The sequence below is a fragment of the Globicephala melas genome, chromosome 7 (genome assembly GCF_963455315.2).
Source record: "Globicephala melas chromosome 7, mGloMel1.2, whole genome shotgun sequence".
NCBI classification, from domain to species: Eukaryota; Metazoa; Chordata; class Mammalia; order Artiodactyla; family Delphinidae; genus Globicephala; species Globicephala melas.
In genome coordinates, this window is record NC_083320.1 from 71,751,394 (window position 1) to 71,774,997 (window position 23,604).

A 23,604-nucleotide genomic window follows, 5' to 3' on the forward strand; every position below is an offset into this window, starting at 1 on the left:
GGTGTGCAGGCTTCTCATTGGGTGGCTTCTCTTGTTGTGGAACACGGGCTCTAGGCGCATGGGTTTCAATAGTTGCAGCATGCTGGCTTAGTAGTTGTGGCACATGGGCTCTAGAGCGCAAGCTCAGTAGTTGTGGCGCGTGGGCTTAGTTGCTCCGCAGCATGTGGGATCTTCCCAGACCCGGACTCGAACCCATGTCCCCTGCATTGGCAGGCAGATTCTTAACCACTGCTCCACCAGGGAACCCAACAATATGTATTTTTATATTCTGCTCATTTATCACTTTTTAAAAGTTCTATAAAAGCACAGTCTTTACTTAATAAAGTTAGATTTAATACTCATCTATTTAAAAGTTTAAATACACAAGTTTTTTAAAAAATCCCTATAATATCATTATGATCAATAATATTACACAGAGATGATAATCAGATCTTGGATTACCTATATGAGTATAAGGCCTGTGGAAAAATCTCCCACTTCTAGAGTGAGTGTATAACAAATTTTAGAACTGTTTGGAGTGAAGAGAGAATCAAAATTTACCCTCCTGTGGGTATAGCTAGTGAGTTTCATCTGGAAAGCAGGAGAGTATCTACATTTGTATCCATCCATTCATCCGTAATATGAACAACAGGAACCGCCCAACCACCTACTGCAATCATGAAAGGTACCAAAAAAGGAGAGGAATATTGAGGTATTAAAAACTCAGGATCCCGGGCTTCCCTGGTGGCGCAGTGGTTGAGAATCTGCCTGCTAATGCAGGGGACACGGGTTCAAGCCCTGGTCTGGGAGGATCCCACATGCCGCGGAGCAACTAGGCCCGTGAGCCACAACTACTGAGCCTGCGCGTCTGGAGCCTGTGCTCTGCAACAACAGAGGACGCGTTTGTGAGAGGCCCGCGCACCGCGATGAAGAGTGGCCCCCACTTGCCACAACTAGAGAAAGCCCTCTCACAGAAATGAAGACGCAACACAGCAAAAATAAATAAATAAATTAAAGTCTTAAAAAAAAATTTTTTTTAAATAAATAAATTAAAAAAAACTCAGGATCCTGGCATACCAAATAGAGTCCTCATTTCTGCTCTTCAACTCCAGGAACTTCACAAAAGTAGGAGGACCTTTATGAGGTATAAGCAGTATTCAAAGTAAAAACAGTCCAAGGTAGCCAGACCAGACAAGTCTTACAGAGGTCATTGTTGAAGGGGTTGGTGCAGCTATCTTTTATTTTTTTATTTTTTTAAAACACAACATGATTATATTTTAATACACAACCAAAATGTAAAACACTATAGTAAATTGATGGCAATAAAATATAATATTGATATTTCATTTGCATTGCATGACAGATGGTTAACATCCTTAGTCCTAAATGAGTTCTTAGAAACCAGTAACAAAGACATTAATAAACCAAGGGAAATTAAAACAAAAACAAACCAGAAGAAAATGAAATAACACAAGTGACTAGTAAGGATTAAGCATATATGAAGATGACTGAGCTGAACAATAACAGAAGAAAAGCAAGTTCTTTGAAATATCATATTACTAAAGATTAAAAATTTAACACTTGTACAGTTTTAGGAAACATACCCGCATAAACACTGGGGGACAAGATGAGGTCCCATCTATATAGTAGGGGAAACTCTAGTTTGGACTCAAAACTATAAAATTTTGGATATCCTTAGTTCTAGCAGTTCCAATTCATTGGAATTATTTCAACAAATTAGTTGGATAAATTTACAATTTATATATAAATCATGTTTACTGCATGGAAAATGTGTAGCTAGTATATAGACCCCCCAAAAATGACTTGCATATTAATTTATCAGTACACCCAAAAGTATGTGTACAAAATTTCATTAATAGTAGATAACATAGTCGGAGGTGGCAGAATTAGAGGAGGAAAAAAAGGCATTTAAGAAGTAAAATATTGGGCTTCACTGGTGGTGCTGTGGTTGAGAATCCACCTGCCAATGCAGGGGACGCGGGTTCCAGCCCTGGTCCAGGAAGATCCCACATGCCGCGGAGCAACTAAGCCTGTGTGCCACAACTACTGAGCCTGTGCTCTAGAGCCCGCGAGCCACAACTACTGAGCCCACATACCGCAACTACTGACGCCCGCGCTCTTAGAGCCTGTGCTCTGCAACAAGGGAAGCTGCCACAGTGAGAAGCCTGCGCACCAAAACGAAGAGTAGGCCCCACTCGCCACAGCTAGAGAAAGCCCGCGCACAGCAACAAAGACCCAATGCGGCCAAAAATAAATTAATTAATTAAAAAAGAAAAAGAAGTAAAATATTATACTTCACAAATTTCCACATCCTTTGAAATTTTGAAAAAGATGATTTTTTGTTAATCAATTTTAAATTTCCCTGTGATAAGTGAAAATTTTAAATATATGCACTTAATACTTACGAGAGCATTGAAATGAAGCCTCAGAATCACACCATTCTGAGCTTCTCCATGTAATCATGCCACCATCATTCAGGCTTCTGAGATTTAGTCCAATGGCAACAATGAGAACAGTCAACATGCCTGGTTACAATTGGAGCTATCTTTTAGAATGCTATTTCTGCATTCTCTACTGCCTGTGGGTAAGGGGGAGCATGAATCAGCCACCCAATACCATATTAGTAAGCCCATTGTTAAATGGCAGAAGCTGTGAAAAAAATCCCAATTGTTTGTATAATTTTTGGAAACTCCAATATATAACAAATACGTTTCAGTCTTTATAGTATGTGTATTGTGTGCACACACAAGGGACACAGTAACTCCATATCCAGAAAAGGTGTATATTATTCAGTGGCTAGAGGAAATCAGATATCCAAAAGCTAGCAAATGTCATCAGAGTCTCTTTGTCAGAGACTTTAGTCACAGATACTTGTAGTGCTACTATCAAATAAAGTTGACTAAACAGGGTTGTTAAATTGTGAAATGAGGTTGCTCAGTACCCCTACCTGAATCTCTGCTTGTTTAAGAAATGCAATCTGAGGCTTCCCTGGTGGCACAGTGGTTAAGAATCCACCTGCCAATGCAGGGGACACGGGTTCGAGCCCTGGTCTGGGAAGATTCCCACGTGCCGTGGAGCAACTAAGCCCGTGTGCCACAGCTACTGAGCCTGCGCTCTAGAGCCCACGTGCCACAAGTACTGAAGCCCACGTGCCTAGAGCCCATGCTCCGCAACAAGGGAAGCCACTGCAATGAGAAGCCCGCTTACCACAGCGAAGAGTAGCCCCCGCTCACTGCAACTAGACAAAGCCCATGCACAGCAACGAAGACCCAACACAGCCAAAGATAAATAAATAAATTTATTTTTTAAAAAAGAAGAAGAAATGCAACCTTTCTCCTCCAGGTATGCAACACTGTTGTACAATCTGGCCCTGTAAGTATAGCTGGGTTTTGGCAACATACCTGACCAACAGGTATAGAAGCTACCAGTAGAGGTCACAAAAAATAAGTCCAACTGATATGTGGGCATCCTTGTGCAGGACTTAAATACCCCAGTCTGTCCATGCCAGGTATGCAACCTGAGGAAGGAATGAGTTCATGCAAAAGCTTTTGCAGTGGTTGTGATTCTGGTCTTCCAGCCATAGTGAACCCAGAATCCCAACCCCAGTAGGGAAATGTGTTTGCCACGGCTCTGTTGCATTCTGGAACAGTAGATACTTGGTTCCTCATGTCTAGCAAGCCCATAAACGTTTGAGGCTGTTCTCCTTTCCAGCATAATGAACTGAGGAGTATGGTTAGTGATCCCTTGGAGGAGACCCTGGGGACTGAGCCCAGCCCTGGTCCTCCTTAAGTTTGAAAGAGCTTAGGTCAGGGAACAAAGAAACCTGGCTTCAGGAGTTGAGTCAAACTCATAAGGTGGAGCTGATGTAATCCCATTTCAAGAGAGTCAAGTTAATGTAGGGTATTTCCCTCAGCTCTGTTCTCTGAGTTCTTTTCTGAGGAGTGTAGAGGCCATGAGATCTTACCAGATGGTTTGTGGGAGTGAGGCTTAATAGCTGTAATCCCTGAAGGAGATTCCTTACCAGGGACCTTCTCCATCTAATCTTCTGGTGTCTCCCACTCTTCTAACAACTCTTCAGTATGGCATGTGAACCATTCAATATTGTGTCTTACCTCACAGGAATCTTTTTCTCGGTCTCAGTAGGTCTTTCAAGTTTCTGAATAGGACCACATTCCCGCACTCCAGGATTACACAACCATCAACTTCTGTCCTATTAATCCTTCTGCTTATGAGCAATACCACACTTAGTGGTGTGTGGGAGCCTCTGCCAGAAGTCTAGCCTGTCTTTGATTCTTTTTTATTTTTATCTTCTCCTTCCTTTGTTCCTTCTTTGTTTTTCTTTTGTATGGAAACCTGTACCACTTACTAAGCTCCCTCTTTCCATTTCCTCCCCTGAGATGGGGCGTGTGTGACCTAAAAGAACTATTTCATTTCTATCAGTGCTTCACACGTGATGGAGTAAAGTCAAAGCAGTCGTCCACTCAGGTGGACCTGTTCTGATTTGATCGTTCAACATAATTTGCACCAAGAACATGTTGTCAGGCCTTCCCCTCTCAAGCCCTGGGTTTTCTTATAATCATGCTAACACAGCCAGGGTCTCAGAACAGCTACATCCTCTGCGGATCTAGTTCCACTCACATTCAAGGGTCAGGAAAACCACGGGGCTATATTTTACCAACACTACCAAGCATTCAGTTTGGAAACAGGGTGGCAACGCCTATCTCAGCATTATTAGTCAACCCAGACGGCTCATTCTGTAACAGGGGCATGTGTTCCCCCTTCTCAGCTTCATTTAATATCACTGCTGTCCCTCCATCATGCAAACAAACACGCCAAACCTCTAAGGATCCTTCCAAGTGCGTATGGTAGTAGACCTGTTGAGAACCTAGTTCTTACTCTGCACACTGCTGGATTTCCTCCCGCGGTTGTGTCCACTCAGATTCCTTTAGAGCATGCCTCACAATAACTGGCTTTTCACATACACAGGGGCCAGTTGCCTCATGTATTCGTGGGAGTTTGCCCCACTTTCCCTTCTAAAGGGGCTGGCGTCACCCTTTTTAGTTTACCACCCCCCCTTAGGGCTCATGAAAATCTCTAAGCTGGTAAGGAAGAGAGACAGAACTGGATTTCAAGTCAGCTTATCACCACTAGTCATCCTCTTTAGCATACCACTTTTATGGCTTCTGCCGTCTTCAGGCATTGCTACTAAGACCATTCTAACTCCACCAAGTGAATTACCACTGACCCCAAGAAGGAATTCTTCCACCCCTGGGTGTGCCCCTTCCAGAAATCCATGACATCAGGATTTTGTTGGTCACCAATTGTACAAGATGCATGGTCACAAAAATCACTAATGACATACATAGTGCTAATAACAGCATAATTTATTACTGAAGGCAACTTATAAGCAGAGAAGTTACAGTACATAGGATCTCCCAGCTCCCATAATGGTTCCATAGGACTTGGATGTGTGACAAGAACACTCCAAGAGACAAAACATTATACCCCATACCTTGCTCTCTATTTATGGGTTAGTGTAAGAAGGGGTAAGAAGCACTGAATTTCTCTAAGTAACAGTAAACATGTCAAGGGACCTTTGGGTCTAGGAACAGTGCTTACAGGTATGCATACCAAGAATCAAAATCTACACACCGAGGATCCTGAGAACAGTGTTGACATTAGCTGGCTAAAGGCCCTGCTATCCTTCCGCTGGCCCCCAGGAAAGTGGGAAGGAAGAAAGCCCCATGGCCACGCAGCCAAAACCAAGGATTTGTTGCCCTTCAATTCACTGTTCTGTTTGGGGTATATTGGATTGTGGATAATTCCTTCAATATTGGAAGGAAAATGAACAAGTTTTTTGTACTGTGATGTGAATATTACTCTTCCATTTTGTATTAGGATATGTTTACAGCATTAGGTCTATAAGTACAGAAACTAATTCCTGTTAGGATGAGTGGAGGAATCTTACCTGGAGGATGAAGGTATTATGGTAAAAGGCATCTTTTAAAAAAATTCCTGGATCAGACTGGGAAGGAACAATCCTAGATAGACAACAATAAGAACCTGCTTCCTTGAGTCTTCTCCACAGTAATAGCAAGATGTCTCCTAGGAGCTGAGTTGTGGTAGTACTGACAACATGAAGTCACTTAAGGAGCTGTGAAAGTACTCCTGAGGTTAGGCTATACTGAATGGGTGAGAGCCTTTGAACCCTCGGAGGAAGCCACTGAACAGAGACCTGTATTCTAAATGCCAATGTTTTTACATTTCTTGTGTTCTTTGTTTGTGTTTCACTTAGATTTTAGTAAAATCTATTTGAAAGTTTTAGCCTGCTTCAGCCCAACTAAGGAGAGCCAAAGGAAAAAATTTCATTCGAACTGAGAATCGTGGACCCCTAGGGTCCAGTGACAACTATTAGGTAAACTAAAGGGTTTCAAAGTGATTCTGATTAAGCTCAAGAAGACATAGTCTCTTTTCCAATAGCAAACTTGCTCTTATTAGGATTGGTTTCAATTGGTTTAATTGGGAAATGGTATTTTCTTTGTCATTATATACTTGCAGTTACTACCAAGGAAATCAATCAAGTGAACGGCACTCCCTGTTTCATCTCTTACTTATTTTCCTCTTCTTTAGTCTGTTTTGAAAACTTCTTTTTTTAACATCTTTATTGGAGTATAATTGCTTTACAATGGTGTGTTAGTTTCTGCTTTATAACAAAGTGAATCAGCTATGCATATACATATATCCCCGTATCTCCTCCCTCTTGCGTCTCCCTCCCACCCTCCCTATCCCATCCCTCTAGGGGGTCACAAAGCACTGAGCTGATCTCCCTGTGCTATGTGGCTGCTTCCCACTAGCTATCTGTTTTACATTTGGTAGTGTATATATGTCCATGCCATTCTCTCACTTCGTCCCAGCTTACCCTTCCCACTCCCCATGTCCTCAAGTCCATTCTCTACGTCTGCGTTGAAGACTTTTTTTAACACTCATTGATACATGTCAAAGAAGTAAGGACTGGAAAGAACAGAGGATTGTGTGAAATAGGAGATAGACAACTATTTAAAAAATCTTTTTACTAAATATCCTGTATATTTTTCAAATTTTTAAAAATAATTTTACACTTCTGTTAGAGGTTTAGTTGTTTATAATTAAGCAATTTGAATATAAAAGTTAAAGACAACCACGAATAGGCTATTGAAATGTATCATCAGCTCACTTTCCTAGGTGCAAATGGGAAGTCATCAGCTAGTCTCAAACCAGTAAAAAACTTGTCTGTTGGTTGGTTGGTCTGTTTGTTTTTGGATATATGACAGTGGTTTTTGAGATACTAGTTCTCAGAATAAATCAAGCACAAATATTTATGTTTCCTTACTAGCCAATAATTTGTGTAAAGTTAAGGAAATTTGTGAGCATGGGTATTTGAAGAGAATATTTGTGACTCTTTTCATGTGGGCCTAATTGGAGGTGATGAAGTAGGGTGGTCTTCTAAGGGCAAATGTGCAGAAGTGCATAAAGATCATATGAGGCACAATATTTTTTTCTGGCTGTTTTTAAGATTTTCTCTATTATTGGTTTTGAGCAATTAGATCATGGTATGTCTTGGAGTAGTTATGTATCTTCATGTTTCTTTTGCTTGGAGTTGAGTTTTTTGGATCTTTAGTTTATAATTTTCATCAAATTTGGCAATTTTTCGGCCATTATTTTTCAAATTTAATGACCTTGTCTGCTAATGCTACTGTCTTGTCAGTTTGAGGTTAGTTTTCATTGATTGAGTTCTCTAATTATGTATCATTCATGTATGTCTTTTAATTTTGATTGAATGCGAGACATTGTGAATTTTACCTTGTTTGGTGCTGGATATTTTTGAATTTCTGTAAATATTTTTGAGATTTGTTTAGCTGGAACACAGTTAAGTTACTTGGGAGAAGTTTGATCCTTTCAGATCTTTCTTTTAAAATTTGTTAGGCAGGACTAAAACAGTGCTCAGTCTAGTTTATCCCCTAACTAGTAAAGCAAGGTCCTTCTGAGTACTCCACCTGATGGCCGTGAATCTTGAGGTTTCCCAATCTGGTTGGTAGGAACAGGTACCAGATGCCCAGCCAGTATGAGCACCTGGCACTGTCACCTCCAATCCTTTCAGGTGGTTCTTTCCTGGTCTCAGATAAGTTCCTCACATGGACACACTGCTCATTATTCAGCTGAATACTGCAGATCTCTGGAGTTCTCTCTCCATGCAGTGCTCTCCTCTCTAGTACTCTCTCCTGGGCACTGTAGCTACTTTGATCTCCCTGGACTCTCAGTTTCATCTCCTCATCTCAGGGAGTCTGCCAGGCTCCACCTGGATTCTTCCTCCCTATGCTGTAGCCTGGAAATTAACCCAAAGCAATAAGCTGGGGCAATCATAGGTCTGACTGTGTTTGTTTTCTTTTTTTGTTGCCTGAAGTCCAGTTTCTTGCAAACTGTTGTTTCATATATTTTGCCTCTTTTTTGGTTGTTTCATGCAAGAGTGTAAATCTAGTCCCTATTATTCCATATTGTCCAGAAGCATAAGTCTGAAGTATAGGATTTTAATTTGGGGTAGAAACTAATTTCAAGAGAAGCATGTGAAAGCCATTTCAAACATTAGTAGAGGATTGGTTAAGTTATGATGTATCCATAAAATAGAATATTATTCAGCTGATTGAAAAAAATGAAGTACAGTTATATGTTTTAGCATAGAAAACCGTCTAAGGTATTTAGTGAAAATATCAAATCCATCCTTTTATTTCATCGTTCAAGAAATATTTATGGAGCTTCTGTTTTATAGCAGCCACCATGTTAGGCATTTGGGATCCAATAATAAGCAAGAGAAACATTGCTCTACTTTTAAAAGCTTGCTGATTTAAATTCTAGTGTGTGGGTGGGAGTGGAGTAGAAAATAAACAGATAATTAGGTTATTGTTTATAATGATAAATTCTGTGACGGAAATATGTAGGATGATATTCTAAAGTGAATGGGTAAAATAAGACACAAGGCTGTATTGTACAACACAGGGAATATAGCCAATATTTTTAAATAACTGTAAATGGAGTATGACCTTTAACAATTGTGAATCACTACATTATATACCTGTAACTTATCTAATATTGTACGTCAGCCATATGTCAGGAAAACAAATAAATCAAGTGAATGGAATAGGGAACCTACTTCAGATAAAATGATCAGAGAAAACCTCTGTGAGGAAATGACTTGATCTGAGACATGAAGGATAAGGAGCCAGTCAACAAAACAATATCCCAGGTGGAGGGAGCAGCAAGTGCAAAGTGCCCAGAAAAGGAAAGAACTGGGCATGTTTGAGAAGCTGAAAAAAAGGAAGAAAGGAAGAGCAAGGTTAGCAAGGACAAGAGTGGTCAGAGGTTGTAGGAATTTTCAGGAACCAGACCATACAGCATTGTAGGCCTTGCTTAGGAGTTTGGATTTTATTCTGAGTTGCAGAAAAGTGAAGGGTAGTATCCATTTATGTAATACTGCAAAATGATATTCCTATAGATGCATGTAAGATTTCCAGAAGGATATATAGACGTGATAGATTAACCATGGTTACCTCTGAAGAGTAGAAATAGGGACGAAGGGAGTAGGGCAGAAAGGGTTTTTTTTATACCTCTCATTACTGAATATTTTACCTTGGACATATATTACTTTTCAAATTGAATAAAGTAGTGGATTTATATTTTTTAAAGAGTTCTTATAAATTATTTTAAAAACACTGTTCAAAAATATGAACCAGAAGTTCACAAAGGAGAAATGCCAGTAAGCCCATGAAAAGATACTCAGCCTTACTGGATATCAGAAAAAAAAAAAAATGCAGCTTAGATTTTTATTGCCCAGATATTGACAAAAACAAAAAATACTGATAGTATTTAGTTTCCTTGAGGGTGTAGGCAAACAGATGCTCTTGCTTCTGGTATGAACGTGTATTGATCTAGACTTTCAGTTTGACAACATATTTCAAAAACTCTGAAAAGTATATATCTTAGGACTCAGTAAATCATTTATAGCATTTTTTATAATAGTGAATAACTTGGCCCTATTAATAGTAGAAGATTGATTATTTAAATTATGTTATATTCTATTGAATATTCTATAGCCATTAAAATTTATGATGTAGTTATATATTTATTGACATATCAGGATGTTTACAGAGAAAAACATGTAGGTTAGGCATTATGTATATAATAAGATTTCCTTTTTTTAATTTATAGGTTTAAGTGTGTATGTGTGTACATATAGAATGCCTGGAAGGATTTAGACAAAAATATTAATAATAATTTTTGCTGTGTATTAGGGCTTTTAAATTTTTTATATTTTAGTTTTTCTAAAGATTAGTCACAAAATTACATTAATTTTCCAATGAGCAAAAGAATCTAATCTATAAAAAAGGGGAAAATGGGGAGTATTAAGTAATCTAGAAAAGTTTCCTAAAATATTTATGCATATAACTTGATAAGTAATAAAAGAATATAATTATAGTATTGGTTTGATCTGGAGTAACTGATCTTTATAATGCTTTTCAATTTTTTAGGACTAGAAGAAATTGCAAAAGAAAGAGAAAAACTAAAAAAGGCAGAAAGTATCCAGATCAAAGAAGAACTATTTGAGACTTCTGAGGACACTTTAAATTGTTCAAATCCAAATCATTGTGAGCAAAAGGAAGATACTAAAGAAAAAGATAACACAAATCTGTTTCTTCAGAAACCTGATTCATTTTCAAAATTAAGCAAGCTTTTAGAAGTAGCTAAGATGCCTCCTGAGTCAGATGTAATAACCCCCAAACCAAACAGTAGTGCAAATGGGTGCACATTGTCTTATCAAAACAGTGGAAAACATTCATTGGGCAGCATTCAGTCAACAGCAACACAAAGCAGCGTGGAAAAGACAGACTCTAATAATCTGTTCAATACCAGTTCAGGTGGTCCAGGGAAGTTCTATAGTCCTCTCCCCAATGACCAGTTGTTAAAAACACTGACTGAAAAGAATAGACAGTGGTTTAGCCTTTTGCCAAGGACACCTTGTGATGACACATCACTTACCCATGCAGGTATGTCAACTGCTTCTTTAGTGACCCCTCAGTCTCAGCCACCATCTAAGTCACCTTCGCCTGCCCCAGCTCCTCTTCTTGGATCATCTTCTGCTCAGAATCCTGTTGGCCTAAATCCATTTGCTTTATCACCTCTTCAGGTTAGTGCTGCTAATTGTAACTCATTTTTATGTTGCTTTATTTAATCTTTGCCCGCATAAAGATTTTCTCTCAAGGGAAATCAGTTGAATATTTACAATATTATCTCCGCCATGGTTTGAAAATTGAAGAGTCAGACTTGCTATCACCAAGATTCATCAGAACTACTGATGTCTAAGTCAAAGCCTTCTTTAATTACTTTTTAACTTATTACTGTTGCATTATATCCAAAAAGAAATTACTTGGGGAGCAAATGAAATGACGTATGCCTCTAATTGTGATAAGTGAAAGAATGTTTTTTCCGAATTTTCTAAATAATTTCTGGTTCTAAACACTTTTCCTAACTTCTTAGATTGTTCTACTTTTTAAATGTTTTGGGTTTTTTTGCAGATGAAAAGTGGAGTATCTATGATGGGACTCCAGTTTTGTGGGTGGCCCACCAGTGTGCTTACTTCCAGTAATCCATTTACATCACCTTTACCTAGTCTTGGATCAGGGTTGGGATTATCAGAAGGAAACAGTAATTCATTCTTGACTCCTAATGTTGCTTCAAGTAAAAGTGAATCTCCAGTACCACAGAATGAAAAAGTCTCTTCAACTCAGCCTGTAGCTGTTGAAGTAGCAAAACCAGTAGATTTTCCTAATCCAAAACCTATTCCAGAAGGTAGGTACATTGAGATGGTTTATAGCCACTTACTTTATTTTATTGTTATAGATTCCTGCATTATAACCGAATCTTTGATGGTTTTCTACATAGTTATAAGTCTTCTGTTTTGCATTGTGCCATTAATTTATATTCAAAATATTTGTAAAAAGATCTACATATTTATCTTAACTCAGAAATGCAGTTTGGTTGGTGGAGAATTATTGACCCAGAGGACCTAAAAGCTTTGCTCAAAGTACTCCATCTCAGAGGAATAAGAGAAAAGGCGTTACAAAAGCAAATTCAGAAACACTTGGATTATATTACTCAAGCTTGCATCAAAAATAAGGATGGTATGTACCTAAAAGAGACTTCTGCTCTCTTGCTTAGTTATGAGAATTAGTTCTTTTATCTTAAAACATATTTTAGTATATCCTAATTCTTAATTTATTACTAATAGGCTTTTTTTTCTATGTTGTTCAACAAACAGTAACTCTTTACATTTCTTAAATAGGTATTCCTTTTTACAATTTCTCACAACCTGCAGACATATTGTTTTGTTTCTTAAAAAAGAATATTCCTACTTTTAAGAGTAATCTGCCTGTGTATGCACAAGTACATTTGTGTGTGTTAAGTTACACGTATATGTTATCCCTGGAACCTTATTCACTTTTTAGAAGAAATCATTGAGGGATGAAGTGGATTTTAAAATTAATTTCTTTTCAAATATAGTTGCTATTATTGAATTAAATGAACATGAAGAAAACCAGGTAACTCGAGATATTGTGGAGAACTGGTCAGTAGAAGAACAAGCAATGGAAATGGATTTGAGTATTCTTCAACAGGTAGAAGATCTAGAAAGGAGAGTTGCATCAGCAAGTTTGCAAGTGAAGGTAAAATTGATTGGAATGAAATCTGTTTTAAGGATGATGGAAGGTAACTATTATTTGTTGTATACCTGATATGTGCCAGTTACTCTGCTAAATGTTTTCACTTTATCTCATTTAATTCTCAAAATGATCCTGAACTAATTTCCCCCATCTTACAGGTAAGGAACAAGACTCAAAGTAAGTAACCTGCTAGTGGTCATATCATAAGCTAAGTGTGTATTCATCCAAGTCTGTCTGACTCCAGAACCTGTGTTCTTTTTACCAAATCTTGCTGCCTCCTTAATGGTATTCAAAAGTGTCATTTCTAGTTTTACCCATGATAAATATAATGCTCTATCAAATTCCTACTGAACTGTTTCATATAGAGGAACCTCCTTGCATCAAGCTATGTTGTATGTCAAAATTTCGCTCTATATAATTTAAAATTGGAGAATATAGATATATCCAAATATACACTGTATCATTATACACATACCCACACACCCTACATATATATGTAAATTTTAAATTTATTTATCTACTGGGCATTACCATGTCACAAGCATTATCATGATCAGACTGGCTTCCAATGGACGGGCAAAAGGAAAGCTTTGCTGTAGTGCAAGAATTTTTAGTTTTGGTAGGAGAGATATAAAGTCTTCTCAGTTGATAATAAGGTGATGTCTCTGAGAATAAATGGATGGATGATGAATAAGTATGAGACACCTGAAAAGGTTTAGAAAATGTAGTATCCATGTAATTTGATTTGCTATTTTATGTTTTATTCAGAATGAGAAACTTATGCCATAATACTATCCTATGGCATTTGGAAACTTTTGAAGTTCTCCAAAAAATGTCACTTTCCAGAGGTAATAACATATCCCTTTCTTGCCGCAAACATAATTACCAACTTTGGGAAACAAAATTTATCATTTGTTGACTCTATTTTGCTAGCAAACTATATCTTCCTCCTAGTACTATAATACAGTATAAAAATGCCTCATTTATTTGGCATCTTCAACAAATGAAGTCTTCCACACAAGTTAATTTTCTAGAGAAATGAAAATTATTCCATTTAGCACCATAATTTTTTAACATGTTTGTCAAATCGCTTATGTTACGCATTACACTGCCTTCTTAAATTGAGAATAATGAGTTTGATTTAAATTATCTTGGTGACACAGGATCATTAGTGCGAAGACCAATTATTAGATGATGATTCCCTCAGGAAATGTGAAGAGGTTTTGCCCCTACATTAAATGGTCCTAGTGTGCTTTGCTTTTAAACGACTGTGTCTGCTTTCTATAGTCTGTTTCTGTCTTCTCTCATGGTCAGTTGCTACTACTTGCTGGTTTAAATTTGGTTGGTTCTTCTGGCCCAATTTTCCCCCAACTTCCTCCACCTAATTTGCCAGTTCTAATTGGCTATTGGTTGGGAAAACATATCACCAAGATTTTTTTTTTTAAGATATAATTTTATTTATTTTTGGCTGAGTTGGGTCTTCGTTGCTGCACGCGGGCTTCTCATTGTGGTGGCTTCTCTTGTTGCAGAGCACAGGCTCTAGGTGCGTGGGTTCAGTAGTTGTGGCGCACAGGCTCAGTAGTTGTGGCACATGGGCTTAGTTGCTCCGCGGCATGTGGGATCTTCCCGGACCAGGGCTCAAACCCGTGTCCCCTGCATTGGCAGGTGGATTCTTAGCCACTGTGCTGCCAGGGAAGTCCCAAGCTTTTTTACGTTAAGTATAAAGTCAGGGTGTGGGCCTGAAACATTTTCCTGGAGCCATACTCATATTTTCCTGCATTAACCTTATCACATTACTGGCTGCTTAGACAATCTTGGCTGTGTTCTAAGTATATAAGAAAAGTAGAATTTGTTTTTTAAGTGAAATGTTTTAATATTCTGTTATTAAGGTATTACTAAATTGTTCTGTATTATTCTGAAAAAATGAATTATATTATTCTTGAAGAGTCTAAAAACACAAATGATGAAAATAACCACAAGACATTATTTTAACATCTATACAAGATTTAATGTTTTTTTTTTTTTTTTTTAAGAAAATAGAGTTATATGTTTAACGTGGGGAACTAGCCATTGTGAAGACACATCACACAGGTGGCCTGTGGGACTTACTTAGGTGCATTCATTTATATTTTTAATATTGCTGATAATTTGGACATTCTTTATTATTTTGTAGGAAAATCTGCAAGTCTCTTGTCCTAGTTCTGTTGTTGCGAGTATACAAAGAACCTAATTACTCTTCCAGCTCCTCTAAAGATAGCTCCTGTGTCTCTAAGTTTTCTCTTTTACAAGCTAATTAATTCCTTCAACCATTAGTCCTGTGAAAGAGTTTCCATGTACACGATTCTCTTCTGTATAAACACCAGTGTTAATATCCTTCTTAAAATGTTGTATCCATAACTGTACATAGCGCTGTCTGAATGTGTTCATGGGACTTTTACTTTCCTTAATCCAGCACTATACTTCCATTAATGCTGCTTGAATTTTGTACTAGCTTTTTGGCATCCACATCATTCTCTTGCTTCACTGAGTATACGCTATGAAAAAACAAACTTTGGCCCTCTTTCAAAGAGCTTTTAAGCAAGTTGTATCACATATAGTATTCAATATTTCTGTGATTAGTTGCCTAACCTTCAAACCTAAAATTTACATTTATCATTGTTTTATTTTTATTAATTTCATGTGGGTACATTTTTCAGCATATGGAACTACTTTTATCTTAGTCCTGTTATACAGAATATTAAATTTTCTCCCTAGTTTTAAATCATCTGCAGATTTAATAACAATCAACCAAGTTACTCATAAGTGTATTAACAGGACAAACCAAGTACAGAGCCTTTTGGACACTGGCACTGGGGACCTTTTCTAAGGTGACACAAGTTCTGTCAATCACCATTTTTTGGAAGCAGTTTTCAACCGTCTAGATTTCTTTAATCTAGTCTTCATTTTTTGTCTTGTCATTTGCCTTGCAGACATCAAGATATGCTATGTTTACAGGGTTCTCTTGATTTATGAATTTAGTACCCTTTTCAAAATACGGGAATGCGGTTCATTTGACATGACTTGTACCTAATGCACTTACATGTACTATTCATAATTCCATCCTTACTTCACAAATATAAATGTTCTACTGAATTAAAGAAGAGGAATTGATCCTAATATACAAGATAAAATAATAATCTCTAAAGAGGTTTAATAAAAAGGATAATGTTCATTCTGTTTTTCATTTAATATGCATTTACTAAGCCCCTATTCCACATCAGACAGTAGGCACCACAAAATTGGATAAAATGTGGTTTCTACTGTCAGAAATCTTGTCATCTAATAGGGAGATAAGTCATATATACATCTCCACAGAATCTGTTAACTGATCCCAGAGGAGTACAGAGTCATACATGAATTTAGAAAAAGAATGCATAACTTCTGATGGAGACATGGGAGAGACCAGGGAACATTTCACGTAGAAGTCGAGATGGAACTTGAGAAGGTGTGTCAGCTTTTGACAAGCAATGCCATACTAGGAAGAGGGAACAGCCTGAGCAGAGCACCAGGATCCAGAAGTTTAGGGCATGTTTGTGGAGTTGCAAGTTGTGGAATTTGCAGTGTAGGATATGTGAACGGGAACATGAGAGGAAGAGGCAGATTGAGGTACTTGAATGTCATGATAAAAATATGGACTTTGTTAAACAGTAGGGAAACTTTGAAGGATTTTGAGGTAGAAGATCAATAAAAGCAAGCTGAGTTATAAGATCATTCACTTATTCAATCAACACGTGTGTACTGAGTGCCTACTCTTTGCTTTCACTGTGCTGGAGATAAAAGGAGTAAAAGCAGACGTGGTCCCTGCCATCATGGAATTTAGAGGTAAAAAGATGTGAATCAAATAATCACAATAGTAAAAAATTGTGAGTACCACAAGGCTGTGGCATACTATATGGTCCTTTGTGGGCTTGTAATATGAAGACTTACCTGCTAAAGTAGGTCAGGGAAGGATTCCCTGAGGACTTTTAAAATGAGAGCTGCAGGATGAGTGGATTTAACCAGCTTAAGAGCAACAGGGAAAGGCTCTACAGACAAATATAACAGCTCACGCAAACTCCTACAGCTGGAGGAAAAATGGTAAGTATTGTACAGACCCCTGTACTGAAGAGTGGTAGAAGGAATGGAAATGGAAAGGAAGAGCTGAATTCAGAGACCACGGAGAGATATCTGTTGAAATGAATAAGCATGTAGTCTAAAGTCTCTCAGAATACTTTGCTGATTTTCATTATACCTTTCATAATATCAAAAGTTATTAAATTTTCTTTTTCAAACTTCTCACAACTGTTTCTTTTAATTTTTTATTCTTGTTTCTACCTAGCATTAGGAAACACAAGATAAAAACTTTTAGAAAAGATCCTTAAGGTCTGCTGGTGTCTGCTGCTGTATTTTAAGTAAAGGTAATTCACCCAGCAGGCATTTTAAGAGGAAACCATAATAACATTATTCTTTTGATATATAGGGTTGGATGTGTCCAGAGCCTGCATCAGAAAGGGAGGACTTGGTATATTTTGAACATAAATCATTTTCTAAATTGTGCAAGGAGCATGATGGAGAATTTACTGGCGAAGAAGAAAGCAGTGCACATGCACTGGAACGGAAGAGTGACAACCCCCTAGATATAGCTGTAACCAGGCTGGCTGATTTGGAGTGGAACATTGAAAGAAGGTATCTGAAGAGCCCCTTAAGTACCACCATTCAGATCAAACTGGATAATGTGGGCACAGTTACTGTCCCTGCTCCTGCACCATCCATTAGTGGTGATGGTGACGGGTAGGTTATTGAGATTAACTTGAAAAATTATTGTGCTTCTTTGCTAATTGGAGCCTATTTTCTATTGCCTGTTATCTATGTATCTTCTTGTATGTCTGTGATCCATATGGATCATGCTGTTTGCATGGTGCTTTGTAAAAACATTTTTTTTTGTTGTTATGTGCGTTGATAATCCTGCAAAGTGATCTTACATTTACCTGGTTGTGACTAAGCTTTGAGGCACGTAGCCACAGTCTGTGCACTACATCAAATTTAGTTGCTTAAACCTTATACTTATTGGCTGTTACATGTTTTTGTCATTGCTTGGCTTTCAGTGTGATGATTGTTTCACATTCAGTAACCATAAATGTGGACGTGACCTACTTAATTTTTCTATATTTCAATGCAGAATTGAAGAGGATATTGCTCCAGGGCTCAGGGTATGGAGAAGGGCATTATCAGAAGCTCGCAGTGCTGCACAGGTAGCTCTGTGCATTCAGCAGTTACAGAAATCAGTAGCATGGGAAAAATCAATTATGAAAGTTGTAAGTGTTTTTATTTAAGAAATACTATAATTTACTTTGTCCTGTTTTTTTTCCAATCTTCAGATATTTCTTAATTATGCATTACTTATTGTCAAAATAATGTATGCTGTACTTGAGAATTTCCTTAATTCTTAAATACTGTATAGTTTGATACTTTCCTCCTTATTTTGAGCTTTTTGAAGGAACCTACCAAATGTTATCTTTCGTTTTTTTAAATCTTATCTTTCTCTCCTTTGAATATTGTTTATAACTCTGACTGAAGTTGTCTTCTCCATTCTGTCAACATAATAGTTGTTAATCTGAATGTTTTGAAGGCCCTTTCAATCTTGTAAACACTCCAGTTGCTAACATTACCTGCTAAGTACGTTCACTTCATTTCTAAAATATCTATATTTGTATCAATTTTCTTTTTTTAAAATTTTCTTTTTTTACTTTACTTAGCTAAGTAAATACAGAATAAGCAGAGAGCTCTTCCTTTATGCACCAATATCATGTTTTGGGTTGGCCAAAAGATTGCCTTAGGTTTTTAAGTAAAAATAAAAGATACATTTTTCATTTTCACCAAGAACTTTATTGAACAGCGTATTCACCCTTTTGTTCCACTACCTTCTACCATATTTCAGGCAACTTCATAATTCCATCTTCCCAAAACTTTTTATCTTTTTGAGCAAAGAACTGATCCAGGTGCCTTTTACAGTCTTCCAGGGAATTAAAATTTTTTCCATTAAGAGAATTTTGTAAAGCCTAAATAAATGGAAATCCAAAGGTGTAATGTCTGGTGAATAAGCTGGATGAATCAGAGCTTCCCAGCTAAGCTGTAACAGTTTTTGCCTGGTCATCAAAGAAACATGCAGTCTTGCATTATACTGATGGAAGATTATGCATTTTCTGTTGACTAATTCTGGACACTTTTTGTTGAGTGCTGCTTTCAGTTGGTCTAATTGGGAGCAGTACTTGTTGGAATTGATCGTTTGGTTTTCTGGAAGGAGCTCATAGTAGAGGACTCCCTTCCAATCCCACCATATACCGGCCTTTGGTGTGGTTGGTGGTGTTTCATTTCGCTTGCCCCACTATCTCTTCCATTCCACATTATTGTACAGTATCCACTTTTCATCACCCGTCACAATGTGTTTTTAAAATGGAACATTTTCGTTATGTTTAAGCAGAGAATCGCATGAGGAAATACGGTCAAGAAGGGTTTTTTTGCTTAATTTATGTGGAACTCAAACATCAAAGCGATTCACATAACCAAGCTGGTGTAAATGATTTTCAGCACTTGATTTGGATATTTTGAGTATGTTGGCTATCTCCCGCATGGTATAACGTTGATCGTTCTCAATTAATATCTTGATTTGATCGCTGTCAACTTCAACTGGTCTACCCAACCGTGGAGCATCATCCAGTGAGAAGTTTCCAGCGTGAAACTTCACAAACCACTTTTGATGTGTTCAATCAGTCACAGCACCTTCTCCATACACTGCACAAATCTTGTTTTGCATTTCGGTTGCGTTTTTACCTTTCTTGAAATAATAAAGCATAATATGCCGAAAATGTTGCCTTTTTTCTTCCGTCTTCAGTATTAAAATGGCTACACAAAAATTCACCAATTTTGATAAGGCTTTTTTTTAAATGCACGCTGATATGATAGGTGTCACATACAATCTAACAAAATTGTTTTGAATGAACTTACAGACAACTAAGTGTTACTAGAGCCATCTTGCGGAAAAAAGCGAACGAACCTTTTGGCCAACCCAATATTTGGATATGGTTGGCATTGAGTAGATCTTTTAGTCTTTCCTCTAACAGTTAAAAATGTTTTTTCTCCTTCTTTGTTCAAGCCCAGTTAGTTATCATGTAGTGGCCTCTACTTTGTACTAGGCAACAAATGCTATATGTTCAAAATAAAAGCTATATTTCTTATATTTTCCAGAGAGATTTATTTTAAATCATGTACGTGTCCCTTTTGCCTCTTTTGTATCATATACAGAAATATCTATTATATGTAGACTTTTATGAATTACTTTAACAGTTGCTTTTGAATTACAGGTTAGCTTTAAAATTCAAACATTTGAGATTTGTTTTCATGAATGACTAAGGGTAAAATACCTATTTTAAATAATCTTCCCCAAAGAAAAGAAGTGATTCTTAAATAGTTTAGCATTCTCTCCTTCCTTTTTACCTCTATACTTAGACTACTCAATACTTTATTCATTCTATACAAATATATTTGCTTTCTTCTATGGTTTTTTTCACTTCTTTCTAAAATGTCCATGGAATAATGAATCTGCATTTTTCACAATATGCTCAAATTTAGGTCTTTCCCTATATAGATTAGAATTTACTATAAGTTTTAAGGCATTGTTCAGGTCATCTGGTAGCATTTTTACCAGGTAAAAATAATTTTCCTTCTAAAAATTATTATTAAAACCAGTTTTAAAGTCACCTTAGACAAATATATTTGGTGAAATGTAGGCTATAATGATAAAAAAAGATTCAATTCCTATATCAGAATGAAATTTGTACAGTTACTTTTCTCATCTACACCAAAACAATCATCACAATGTAGGCAGTTTTGTTATAACCTATACACAGAAACCCAAAACTTGTACCAAAATCTACCTTTATATTAGTGTACTTACTTTCTGCAATCTAAAATTTTATTTCAGGTTTTGCAAACTTCTTTTCCATTGTTATTAATAAATTAATATACATTCATCATTATTTAACTCCATCTCATAATTTTTATTTCTTTTTTTAATGTTTAATAATACATTATTTGCTATAAAACTACTTTGAAAAGAAGGCAGAGTTTCTTATTCAAAGATTAATGAGCACTTGGTAACCTTGAATTAGAAATGTAACAAAACCTATAATAATCCTCATAAGAAGTCCTAAAAAAAATGTTAAAGTGCTCAATGTCTTTAGAAATATCCTCTTTACCAGAAACCATGATTACTAGGAAAGAAGGAGCTGCCATGATTTTCCTCCAGATACTTCTCAGCCCACAATATGTTTTCTGTTGTTAATGTTAAGCAATCGGCAGCATCCACTGTTTTTTTTTTACTGTGGTAGCAAAGGAGTTAAAACCAAATATTACTACATTTGCTCTAACATATTGTGAGCTATTACTGTGGATTTTCAAAAATGTTATGAACTTGATACCTGCCACCCTTTCTTAATAAGTATCAGAAAATAATTTTATTTTTAAATCATAAATGTGAGATGTAAGACAGGCTTCATAGTATTTTTAGCTATTGTAGAAAACAATGAGAATTTACTTAATGTTCATGAACCTGATTTTTAAAATTTATTGTTATAGGGATTGAAATATAACCTTCGAAATGTTATTTCTCAATGAGTATTTTTATAATAGAAATTTTAAAGAAATAACTCAAATTTGGAGAAATAACACCATATTAAGGTATTTAGTGATGTGGTTATCAGGAAAGGTCATAAAATAAATACTTACTGTTAGGATATTAAACTCTACTGCTTTTGCTCTTAGTACACATGCCAGTTTCAGTATTACATGTATATTACATATATTTGATAGATATTTGTTAAGGTGAATAGCATGTATCTGCTGTTTTGATAAGATTCTTAAGCTATCATTGGTGTACGTATTGAGTTATGAAAAACTATTTTAGACATTCCCAGATTAAGATTTAATGTTTTATTGAAATTAAATTAAGTTTGAACAATTAAGCTATTTTGTTTTTAACAGTATATAAATACATAACTTAAAATTAGTACAAATGATTTATAATTTAAATGTTTTAATTATTTTCAATTGAAATATAGTTGTACAATATTATATTAGTAATGTTTTCATTTTTTGGAATATTGATTACAGGACATTGTCTACTGTGACTGAAATAAAAACTAAATGTCAAAATATAATGTTAGTACTTACCATTTTTTAAAGGCATCTTTAAAGTTTTTACCTGTCTAATCTTCCTTCTTTCCCTTTGTGAAACTTGTTATACAGAATATGTGTGCATGGGGGGAAAAAAATCTCTTTATAGATTTTAAAGTTCTTAATGGTATTAGAAGTTTTTCAACAGAGAAGGAACAATTTTATTTTTAGTCCTAGAAAATAAATTATGACTTCTAAATTCTTTTATTTAATTTATTGTATCAATTTCTTTTTCCCTTAGAAATCATTTTGTAGGATCCATTTTCTACATTTGTGACATATGTTTGATTTGGGTTGATTTCCAAAGTTTCCTGATTTGGACATAGTCAAAATACAGTGACATCTTATTATTATTATTTATAATTCTGTTACTAATACATGTTCCTAATTTTGATCTTAAAAATTACTCTAACTCTTACTTATTTCTTTCTCAGGATATCATGAGGATGCTAAGATAAGCAAACGATGAAATATATTAAAAAATTAAAACACCATGTATTAAAGCTATTCATTGCTTTATGTGCTCTAATGTCATGTTAATTATTTCGTATGTTAATGTGTACATGCTTCTGAAGTGTGTGCAGGCATTCAACCTCTAGCTTTGTTTTTTGCAGTGTACCTGAAATGTGCATTTATCCCAACTGAACTGCTCACCCCATCATGTGGTCCATATCTGTGTAACGAGAGATACATAGATGTGTATGGCTACTGTACATTTGTTAGCAAGCGGAATGTTCATTACTAATATAAATTAGGAATTAATGGTGTGTTTAATATCCCAAAAACTATTATTTGTAGCAGAGTGTTAATTTTAAATGATTTTCCATGTATTATAGTACTGCCAGATCTGTCGAAAGGGAGATAATGAAGAACTGCTCCTCCTTTGCGATGGCTGTGACAAAGGCTGTCATACATACTGCCATAGACCCAAGATTACAACTATACCAGATGGGGACTGGTTTTGTCCAGCTTGCATTGCTAAGGTAAGACTGATCTAAAACTAAATTTTTTTTATTGAAGTATAGTTGATTTACAATATTGTGTTAGTTTTGGGTATACAGCAGAGTGATTCAGTTATATATTTTTTTTCAGATTCTTTTCCATTATAGGTTATTACAAGATTTTGAATAGAGTTCCCTGTGCTCTACAGTAAATCCTTGTTGCTTATCTATTTTATGTGTAGTAGTTTGTATCTGTGAATCCCATACTCCTAATTTATCCTCCCCACCACCACCCCCAGCACCTTTCCCCTTTGGTAACCATAAGTTTGTTTTCTAGAAATCTGTTTTGTATGTAGATTCTGTTTTGTATATAGATTCATTTGTATTATTTTTTAGATTGCACATATAAGTGATATGATATTTGTCTTTCTCTAACTTACTTCGCTTAGTATGATAATCTCTAGGTCCATCCATTTGTTGCAAATGACAATATTTCATTCTTTTTTATGGCTGAGTAATAGTCCATTGTATATGTGTACCACATCTTCTTAAACCAGTTGTCTGTTGATGGGTACTTGGATTGGTTCCATGTCTTGGCTATTGTAAATAGGGCTGTTATGAACATTAGGGTGCATGTATCTTTTCAAATTAAGAGTTTTCTTCTTTTC

General features: G+C 36.2%; 1 protein-coding gene across 24 annotated transcripts in view; it reads left to right on the top strand.

Moving 5' to 3' along the window:
* Nucleotides 1-23,604, top strand: part of BAZ2B (bromodomain adjacent to zinc finger domain 2B) — a 382,320-nt gene that overhangs the window by 345,591 nt on the left and 13,125 nt on the right. For 19 of the 24 annotated variants that reach the window (XM_060302371.1, XM_060302369.1, XM_030852663.2 and 16 more), the window contains 7 exons: nt 10,560-11,215; nt 11,604-11,877; nt 12,054-12,209; nt 12,589-12,749; nt 17,245-17,555; nt 17,944-18,079; nt 22,832-22,978. In XM_060302371.1, the coding sequence (XP_060158354.1) occupies nt 10,560-11,215; nt 11,604-11,877; nt 12,054-12,209; nt 12,589-12,749; nt 17,245-17,555; nt 17,944-18,079; nt 22,832-22,978 (1,841 nt within the window). The remainder of the gene's footprint in view (nt 1-10,559; nt 11,216-11,603; nt 11,878-12,053; nt 12,210-12,588; nt 12,750-17,244; nt 17,556-17,943; nt 18,080-22,831; nt 22,979-23,604) is intronic. The other 5 variants (XM_060302379.1, XM_030852678.2, XM_060302386.1 and 2 more) reach the window with 4 other exon arrangements.